This window comes from Squalius cephalus, assembly GCF_949319135.1.
Source record: "Squalius cephalus genome assembly, chromosome: 2".
Taxonomy (NCBI): domain Eukaryota; kingdom Metazoa; phylum Chordata; class Actinopteri; order Cypriniformes; family Leuciscidae; genus Squalius; species Squalius cephalus.
The window spans coordinates 33,144,087-33,154,643 of record NC_137123.1 but is presented as its reverse complement, the minus strand read 5'-3'; the positions used below and the strand labels follow the sequence as shown (position 1 = coordinate 33,154,643).

Below are 10,557 nucleotides of genomic sequence, written 5' to 3'. Positions count from 1 at the left end.
CTCCATCAGACTTTTTTGTCCTAAAGTGATTAATTGCACAGGTGAATCTTGAATTTCACTAATGAAGGGAAATGTAAAGCAATAGCTCAGAGGTGCATCTCATGAAGCTTTATTTGGCAAGTATATACAGTGGACAACTTAGTGTTACAAATTCTGACAATGGAAGAACAACAATGAAACAAACAGGGTCAACAGTCGGGAAAAAGAAGAGGAGTAAGTAAGTGTGGTGGAAGGGTGTGGAGGCAAAACAGAGGAAGAGGCAGAAGAGGCCAAGATTGTAGAGATTATTTCTATTGTCCTATTGTGGACCATGTTCTCAATCATGACCTTACGGCCGAGGCGGGTTGAAAGGTACAGCTGAATGTTGGGAGAACAACCGTCTCCTCAATCATTCAAACGTTTGTAGACAGAACATGTAATCAGACAATGTTCACTAGACTGTAACACTGTATACTTACTGTAATGCTATTACACTAGTCCAATTGCATTTTACATTATACCGTAAATATACTTTATAGAGACATAATGAAACACACACACACACATACATATACAATATGTATGTATATATATATATATATATATATATATATATGCTTGCCAATTGAAGGTACATGAGATGCAACTTTGAGCTATTTCAGAGAACTGGTTTCTCATTGGTTGATCTACATTCTCTTCATTAATGAAAGTCAAGATTCACCTGCATAATTCATCAATTCATGGCACATTTACAAAAAGTCTAATGTGTAGAAAATACAACTAGATCAACCATTTTGCATACAATGAACTAATTGAGGGGTATTGCACAGAGAACTATTTAATACATTTTGAGTAACATGGCATTAGCAACTGATAATGTAGGAAACTGCAGACAATTGTACATAATCAATTGCATGAATGTACCAAAGCAATCGCAACTTCTCAAAAGAATGAGAAACTGCTTTTATGATGTGCACAAGTGACTAGATGATGACGTGGAGGTTGAACAAGTAGTTTTGAGAATTTCATTTCTGATATGAGAAATGCACCAAAGTGACTGAGAAAAACTGTAATATCCTGATTTTGGCATAAAAGAAAAATCAATAATGTTGACCCATACAATGTATTATTGGCTATTTCCACAAATACACCCGTGCTACTTGTGACTGGTTTTGTGATCCAGGGTCACATATATGTATTGTCTTTTTCTTTACATCGCAATGACATTGTACTGTAATTTATTGGCAGACCAACAATACAAATGTAACTGTGAATCCTGTCCAGTCTATTGCAATCAATATAGTTTTCATCTAAAAATACTGACGAGTATATTGACAACATGACTAAGCATCTTATTTGTGAGCAATGACACAAGGGCTTGTCATTCTGAGGGAACTGATATGTTTATTGACATAATAAATACTTACTTTTAAGAGATGGACTAAAGATTTTGAGCAAGTTACAGACTTTTGCAGGTAATCCATTGTGTGGTGCTGTTTGTACAAATTGTTTTGAGAAATGCATGGTTTGCAAATCTTAAGGATGATTCAAGAAATGTACCAAAGCGACTGAGAAAAACTGTAAATAACCTAAAAATGTATCTTGTATGGTGTTATTTAATACATTTTATTTTATTGTAGAGCCCTATATGCCCCATCATACTCTTACTGTGGAGTTCGTGAGTTCATGGTGCATTAAAAACAAAATTCCTGTCAACCCAAATTTACAATCTCAGAAAAAAAAAAAAAAGTATCACAAATACTGTCTAAATATGAAGGCCACACAAGACATGGAACGTTTGCCAAAATTAACCTTGTTCGTTTGTCTTCAATCTGTTGAGATCTCGAAGCAGCCAGCAGATGGCAGCAGTGTATAACTGCTATGAGATGGCTGTTTCGCCCGATCTTACTTTTACACTTACAGTCGTTTCGAGTTTAACATAATGGCATTCACTGACAGGTTAAATCTGTGACAGGCTATCTGTGATTTATTGGTTGATATGTTAGGAACCCTTGTCACAACGTTTATGTCGACTTCCTGTTGCATTCATATTTTTATAACTTGGTTCAAAATGGACAAAAGGAAACTTTTTTTTATTATTATTATTTTCTATAATCTACACTGTACAAATGTTAATAATTTTGTTACAATCATTTACAAATAAAAATGCCACAGTGAAAAACTGGATCTACAATATGAATTAGCCTACCAACAAATTTAAATAGAAAGATCAAACGTATTGGCCATACAAAAGTGATGGTTTTCATTAACAATAAATCATCGTTTTATATTATTACTATATTCCCAGAAGTCTCTGCACCAACCATGGAAGTAGGTAGCAGAAGCTGAACTCAATGAACTCGTTATTAGACCTATTTGAACTTCTATTCAAACATATTTTACGAACAGTTCTTAATGGCATAATTATAATACATTTGTGAATTAATATAATACAATTGAGCAATTATTATTATTATTATTATTATTATTTTACAATAAATAGGCTAATAATAATAATAATAGCCTAATGATAATAATACAAGTTAGTGCTCTTATCACAATGATATGTCTGTGTAGCCTTGATATAGGTGTGATTATTTTCACAGATGGGATGGCATAAGGTATTTTCCACATATGTGACGTTATGATGTGTGAGTGAGTAAATAAACGATAGATTTAGGTATTTTGTTGACATCAGCACTGCGCCAAAACGGACAGTTCCAACCGCTCGCTGCTGCCGACCTGTTTCCAGCGAAGGACTTAGCAGAACACGGGCAGAAAGCACTCTTTGCGCTTTTAAAAGTTAAAATTAACCAAGAGATCAGCTAATTTGTCGGATTTCTTCGGGGTCTGTCCATCTAAAACATCTGCAGTGGGGAAGGTTGAATGCGAAGAGCAGCACGGACCCGTAAATTATTGATTGGGACGGTCCTGGTATAAAAGGAGACGCCTCCTGTGTTCTGCTCTCTTGTCTTCAAACGCCAAGATGAGCTACGGATCCGACATCTACTCTGCCTCTTCCTACCGGAAGATCTTCGGGGACTCCACCCGCTTCTCAGCCTCTCCATCCCGGATGAGCAGCTCCCGGAGCGGGTTTAAGAACCAGTCCGTGACCCGCACCAATATCCCAAGCTCCTATAAGCGTTCCACCCGATCTGCCTATCCATCTTTGACGCTGGAAAGCTTAGACTTCACCCAGAGCACAGCGCTTAACAATGAGTTCAAAATCATCCGTACCAACGAGAAGGAGCAGATGCAAGGTCTCAATGACCGTTTCGCGATGTTCATTGATAAAGTTCGCAATTTGGAGCAGCACAACAAAGTGCTGGAAGCCGAACTCGTGACCCTGCGCCAGCGCCAGACAGAACCGTCCCGTTTGGCCGAACTCTACCAGCAGGAGATCCGGGAACTGAGGTCCCAACTCGAGGAACTCAACGCAGAGAAGAATCAGATGATGTTCGAGCGCGACAGCATTGAGGACGAACTTCAGAAACTCCAGGAGAAGTTCGAGGAGGAGATGAGAATGCGCGAGGAGGCTGAGCAAACGCTTAGAGCTTTCAAAAAGGACGTGGACAACGCCACCATGGTGCGCCTAGACCTGGAGAAAAAGATCGAATCCCTTCTGGACGAGATCAACTTCACGAGAAAGTTGCATGAGGAGGAGGTGGCTGAGCTCATGAACATGATCCAGGCTGCCCAGGTGTCCGTTGAGATGGAAGTGGCTAAACCCGACCTTACCTCCGCCCTTAAGGAGATTCGCGGCCAGTACGAGGTGATTGCGAGTAAGAACTTGCATTCCGCTGAAGAGTGGTACAAGTCCAAGTTCGCCGATCTTAGCGAACAGGCCAACAAGAGCAACGAAGTCATTCGCGCGAGTAGGGAAGAGCTCAACGAGTTCAGGAGACAGGTGCAGTCCAAGACCATTGAAATCGAGAGTTTAAAGGGAACCAACGAATCAATGGAAAGGCAGATTCGTGAGATGGAGGACAGTCACAACGCTGAGGTCATGGGTTACCAGGTTGGTTTCCTCAATTTTGATTTTACGCGTGTTCATCTGAGTTAAGGCAAACATGTAAAGAGTTGAACTTTTTTTAAATGATTAAAATACTGAGGATATTGGCGCTTTCTTAAGACAACCCAAAACAAATAAATAGCCAAACAAATGTTTTTAAAAATAAAATATCAGCGCTGAAACTTGTGCTTCTGTTAACCAAACAGCAGACAAAAGATCCCTGTGAAATGGGTGTGACCACAGACTGTGAATGTTACTGCTCTGTCCATGGTGCTAAAATTAGCTACTTCCCAGACATAACTAAATCAAAAGCCCGTATTAGATATTTTATTTATAAGGTTTTCCAAACCTTTTAATATAAGTTATCATAAAATAATGATAACAAAGTGTTATTAAATAATGCAAACAATGAGTGCTTTAGCCCATGAAAAAAATCTAAAAGCTTTTCCACAAGCAGCACATTTTCATTTATGTAAAAGGAACCCAGTAAAATCTTTCTTTCTTTCTTTCTTTCTTTCTTTCTTTCTTTCTTTCTTTCTTTCTTTCTTTCTTTCTTTCTTTCTTTCTTTTTTTCTTTCTTTCTTTCTTTCTTTACATTGAAGGTTCCATAAAGATCCTTTAAAATTCATGGAACCTTTCCATTGCACAAAACATTCTTAATAGTGGATAAAGTGTTCTTTAGATTATTAAAATGCTCTTCACACCAAGAACAATTGTTCTTTTGAGAGCTGTTCACTGAAAGGTTATTTGGGGAACTCAAAAATGGTTCTTCTATGGCATCACTGCGAAAACCTCTATTTTTTAAGTGTAAATATTTATGTCTATCATCCAATCAAATCATTAAGTCTTTTTTGTTATAACTATATCATGTAACATCACACAGGATTCAATTGGGCACCTGGAGAATGAGCTGAGGGGCACTAAGAATGAGATGGCCCGTCACCTTAGGGAGTACCAAGACTTGCTGAATGTCAAGATGGCTCTTGACATAGAAATTGCTGCTTACAGGTATAAACAACTGACATGTGACATGTGACAATTGACGTGTAGGTGAATGCTAGTGAAATGTCCATCCTGCAATTTGATCTATTTTTATCAACATACCTAAAATGAAAATTGTGAGAATTCCTCTTATGACATCTACTGATGTGATTTTCATACAGAAATGTATTGCTCTTTCATCACACCTTTTTCATCACACCCTGCCTCACCACCTTCTCTTTGTTCACCCTCTCCTTTATCGCCCGTCTCAGGAAACTGCTGGAAGGGGAGGAGACACGTATCAGCACTGGGATCAACTATCCCACCCCCGGCTCGATGTCCGGCTACAGCTACCAGTCCCGTATGTATAGCAGCGCTAGCGTGAGCAGAAAGAAAGAGGACAAGGATGATGAAGACAAACATCAGCAGGGCAGCAAATCCGTCAAAGGCTCCTCCCAGTCTGACGACTCCAAGAAGGGTGACAAGATCGACTCTGGAGACTTGAATCCCACCAACCAGAAAAACTAAATGTCTCACCCCCCTTACTTTCATCCTCTCCTCCCTCTGCCTTCTCCATTACTCTCTTTCCCTTCCCCAAATAACTCAGATCCCCTCCACAAAGTGGGTCTCAGAGAGGAATAGTGTATTTCAACTTATTCTCCACTAATTATCCTCACACTCAGTCACAGGGCAGCAGTCCCTCTGTAGCAAACCATTAACTACTCAAGACACCCCAGGTGTCACATTGTTTAAAGCATATATTTCTGTGGATGCACGGTTTCATAGTCATATCGCTCCTGTTAACTGCACTGTAATGGGTTTCTCTCAGCACACTCCGTTAAGGAAATGTTTAAGTGTTTAGCTTCAGTGAAGGTAGCTTTTTGTGCTGCAGTTTTTCCAAAAGCCATCACAAAACTTGTCTTATAATATAAGCATAAGAAATGACAAAGCAATTATTGTTGTCTTTGCATCATGCCAGCCCTTGTAACAATTGCATCTGTTTCTTGACTCCAGTTAACTTCTCGGCATGCTCATACATTCCTGTCAATAAATAAATAAAAATCCAGAACTATACATATATACAAACTCCACTCAGTCAAATTCCTCTCCAAGACTGCTCTTAGTTCCTTTTTAAACATTTCTTCCAACCCACACCCACTTACCCTTTAAAATGACAAGGATTTGAGCCTAATAGCAAGTCCTCACTGCATGAGGTGTGTCTGCTGTTTGCATGGTGACTGTATGTAGGTCCAATAGCAGTTTACCAATACTTTCATAGCAGTGTGCCTGCCATCCCTCTCAGTACTTAAGGCTGCATTAGTTCACCAGCCAATGGGCAATACTGGGAGCGAGAATGTTACACAACACTGCTGAAGCCTTTCACATGCTGCTAAATGCTTGTGATTAATAAACATTTTGACAAATACTGTAAAGCCAATCAAGTCAGGGCACTTAAATGTATGTAAACAGCATCTCATCCATATCAACTGTCGTAACAAAATGGATAGGGTAGAATTATTTGAGAAATAGGGAGATAAGTATTGTGAAAAGAAAGTGTAAGTTTGAATGGGAAACAAAAAATGGCACATTTTTTTGAGCCAGCTTTAAGTTCAGTATACCCTGCTGCTTCTGAGTTTGTCCAGAATTGGTTGTGTTTGGGCGGATGAAACAAATGTTTTGAAATTGTTAAGAAATCTAACTATCTTTGGAAGTTGGAATATATATAAACATCTCAACATTATCTTTCTATACTTAAGGATGCCTGAAGCACATCGACAGCGTGGAAACGCCGTCACTAACACAACTTATCACAATGCATCTCGAACACCTAAACTTCATACTTGAATCTAGTTCTCTACACTCAGTGTACTCTCATGCAAAGAAGCCACTGTCATAGTGAAACCATGGCTCAACAATAAATCCCTTTGGTAAACGTATAACATATTAAATGTAAATGCTAGTGAAATATCCGCATAACACTTCTGCTACACTGCCAGGTTTTGATACCACTTACCTCTTGCCTCTATGCCATGCTTTGTTAAGCCTGACTTGCTGCACCCTTTCAATGGATAGTTTGAACGGATTTATATAGTTGGGCTTAATTCAATTGAAGAATTGTATTATAGAAAGCAAAGTGAATGGACTACTTTTTCTGTCGAAAGTCATTTTTTCCGATAAACACTGTGACATTGGCATACTTAGCTGCGAGGGAGTGTCAGGCAAATCTGGAAATTTGTCTTTCCATTCTCACAGATGCTCATTAACTAGACCTGGTAAATCTGAACGTTTTAGGAATTGTTCCATTATTTTTGGGAGGGCCGAAGGTGATTGCAGAAAGCATAACGACACAATGCAGTTTGAAGAAGAAGAATTTCAAACCTGCACTGCCAAACTTTTGTAATGCATGTGCGATCAACATTCCTCCATAAAAAGGCAACCCACTTTTACACCAATATATAACAATCCATCTAAAATGCTACTGTTTATGTATGAATGCTCTAGGTTTTTAAAAATGCCTTAAGCCACCAGCAGCTTTCTCAATCTGGCAGGGTGTGCATTAATATTTTATTTCTGTTAAGAATGTGACCTTGTTTGCTATCTAGTAGTGTGTAGGAGCCACTGTGTACTGGATGACTGAAAACTTTAGAAGCCGAATGTAGTTAATGTCATTTATTAATCATTATCTTATTGCTATATGGCACATGACCAATAAAGACTTGACATTATGAAGCCCATCTCAATGTGTCTGTTGTTGGTAATTTAATGTGATTTTGTTTCATTGCACTTATTTTAGTATTGTACTTATAATTCACTGTTGCAGTAAAACTCAAGGCATTACATGCAGTGATCAGTTGACAACTTAAAAAAAGTGTGGAAACCCCTTGCCTTAAAATTATTAAGTAATAAACTTCATGCGTAATTGAAAAAGTTTATTTATTTAATCATTTTAAGGCAATTCCTCACTTTTTTAAGTTGAATCATGATCACTTTTTACAGTTTGTCAATATTGATCATATTTGAAGATTTTGTGGTTAAAGACAAACTAAACAGTTGCATCTATATTTTATTAACAATGGTCAGCCACTTAAAACATACATATAATGTATAGCCTACTTATGTTCATCCTGCCTAGCAGATGATGATATATTATTTTCTTAGTGTGGAGGAAAGAGTTTCATTGATATAACTAGCAATTAATGCTAAGTATGACACTTAAGCTTGATTTTGAGATACTATTATAATTTTTAATAATATTTTGAACGTTTTTGTCTTTATATATATATTTTTTTTACTAAATATATCAATAAGTTTGTTTAACTATAATAATCCTGACTTATACATGCCTATATAGCCAACTCTATATATGTAATATATGTATATATGTATCTGTCAAATTATGTGAAAGCAATTAGAAATCTCAGAACTGTTCATTACTGAACAAATGAAATTTTATTAAATATTAACAGTAAAGTACATATATAAAAAACAATGTGCCACAGATTTCTCCACAGACAATGTGAGCAAGAACAAAGCAGGAATTCTAACTTCAACTTTGTGCCTTTTGAGATCCAGCGACCCCACACTCAATCATATTTTAGTTTGTGTAAGTCTTTGGATCAGGAGTGGAAGGACAATCTGGGTCCATTGTGGATTTTTCTCCTAGTAAAAAGCAATGGATATGAAATACATTCAGAAATTAAACATATTTATTGTACAAAGGACACACAGAATCAAGATACATCTCTGCTATGTGAACACATACACAAGCACACACAACCTTTGCCTTCATCAATCCCACATACCGTGTGGTAACACACTCATGAATGCACCTCTGCACTGTTAGCTGATGTAGAGAGCTGTGTGGGCTCTTACATACACTGCAGTTCTTCAAAGATTTATATCCCTGCAATGCTGCCAACAAGCTATGAATGTCCCATTGTGACAAACGCTCACCATGACCCACCTCACACATACCAGGCTTAAACAGAGGCCTTATTTTACTTATTTTCCTTTGCCATTCTTTGTATTATCCGTTACATCTGTTTCCACCAAACTAACATCATCAAAGACTGTGTAATTTGTACATCGATGAATAACTTCCTACTGTAGTGTCAGCATTTCTCTGTAGTATGGACAGACATACACATACGATGTATAATTGTTTATAAATATCTCTTTCTCTGTATCTCCTTTCCTTCCAGTGACAATGTATAGAAATTGACTTACTTGGAGTTACTTGGATGTGTTATCCACACCTCAGTGCACATAGACTAAAATGACCTCTTCAGCTATTCTGTATAGACCAGTCGGAGCAGACTGGCATTTCAAGAGAAAAGAGAGTTTAGAGATGCACCCTAATGTCAGAATGATAGACACTGTTTAATTGCATGTGAATGTGTAAAACCTATTAGATCAGGTTAAATTAACAACAACAAAAAAACTATAGCATTTGGGAATAGATGGCGTCTGAAATGTTTAGCTATCCACTTTCATGTCACATGGCAATTACGGTGCAAGACAGATTGTGTGATATATGATGCATAACATTTTTAATGACAATTTTGTTTTAAATTATTTGTTTTACATAATATATAAATAATAAAATTATAAAACAAAGCCCAACTAAAATAAGTTTGATAAGACACCATTGAAAAAAAAAATAGCTCCTGCAAACCAACAAAGCTAAGAACTCATTTTCACTACTGAGCATATAATACACAATTAAAGTAAAAAAAAAGAACTATTAAAATTAGCGACTGAAATTTTATTGTAGTTCACACAAAACACTTCTATATTTACATAAGTGCAACAGAAGAACGGACTTTTAACTATGCATATACAGTATGCATGTATAATAATTATTATATATATACACAATTATTATAGTTTTCACAGGCCAAAAGCGGCCGTTATTTTTATTTTTCAATAATCTACATCATCCAGCCCCACCTCACACCTGCCACCACTCCAGACCCAGAGCCCAGCCAGCCATGGCCCCGGTGCACAGACATGATGCTAGAGCCCACCAATGATAGAGAGCCAGAGCCTGCCTCTATGAGTATGCCAGGAAAAAAAGGACTGAGCCCACCATCGCCCTGGAACCCAAACCCCAAAAAATGTCTGACCAGATTATGGTCTGTCTGATTATGTTTTTGAGCTATGAGCTAAGACTGGCCTGTGCGAATTATCATTTTTATGAGGACTAAGAAATGGGCATTTCACCAGTTTCCCGTTTCCACTGGTTCTGCCCAGCTCAGACTCTTCTTTGTTGCTGGTGGTACCACCAAATTCAAAGTCTTCTTCGTTTCGTCCCCCAGCACCAAGTTGTCATAGACACTGATACTGCCCAACCTCCCTCTCCAGCCTCCAAAATCAGCCAGTTCGTCGGCCCCACCTCCGCTGGTTCTCTTCAGCTCCTCCTTTGTTTACTATGCTGCGTGGATACACCTCGGACCTCTTGGCCACCAGCTCCGCCCTGGCAGGAGGATCCCCGGCTCCGAACACCAGCCACTGAGCCCATCACTCCACCTCGGCTCATAGACTTGTCAGCTATTGGCTCCTCCCTCCCTCTGCTCCACCTGGGA

General features: G+C 38.2%; 1 protein-coding gene across 1 annotated transcript; it reads left to right on the top strand.

Moving 5' to 3' along the window:
- Positions 1-2,669: 2,669 nt before the first annotated feature.
- On the top strand, positions 2,670-7,707 carry inab (internexin neuronal intermediate filament protein, alpha b). Its single transcript, XM_079864128.1, has 3 exons — positions 2,670-3,997; positions 4,875-4,999; positions 5,245-7,707. Exons 1-3 carry the CDS (start codon positions 2,966-2,968, stop codon positions 5,498-5,500), a joined length of 1,413 nt encoding a protein of 470 aa, XP_079720254.1. The 5' UTR covers positions 2,670-2,965; the 3' UTR covers positions 5,501-7,707.
- Positions 7,708-10,557: the final 2,850 nt, after the last annotated feature.

What these genes read in the sequence shown, in the direction of transcription:
- inab (XM_079864128.1), top strand. Translation starts at nt 2,966, where the DNA reads ATGAGCTACGGATCCGACATCTACTCTGCCTCTTCCTACCGGAAGATC. An exon ending in CTGAGGTCATGGGTTACCAG is followed by an intron (nt 3,998 to 4,874) that starts GTTGGTTTCCTC and finishes AACATCACACAG; the next exon opens with GATTCAATTGGGCACCTGGA. An exon ending in ATAGAAATTGCTGCTTACAG is followed by an intron (nt 5,000 to 5,244) that starts GTATAAACAACT and finishes CGCCCGTCTCAG; the next exon opens with GAAACTGCTGGAAGGGGAGG.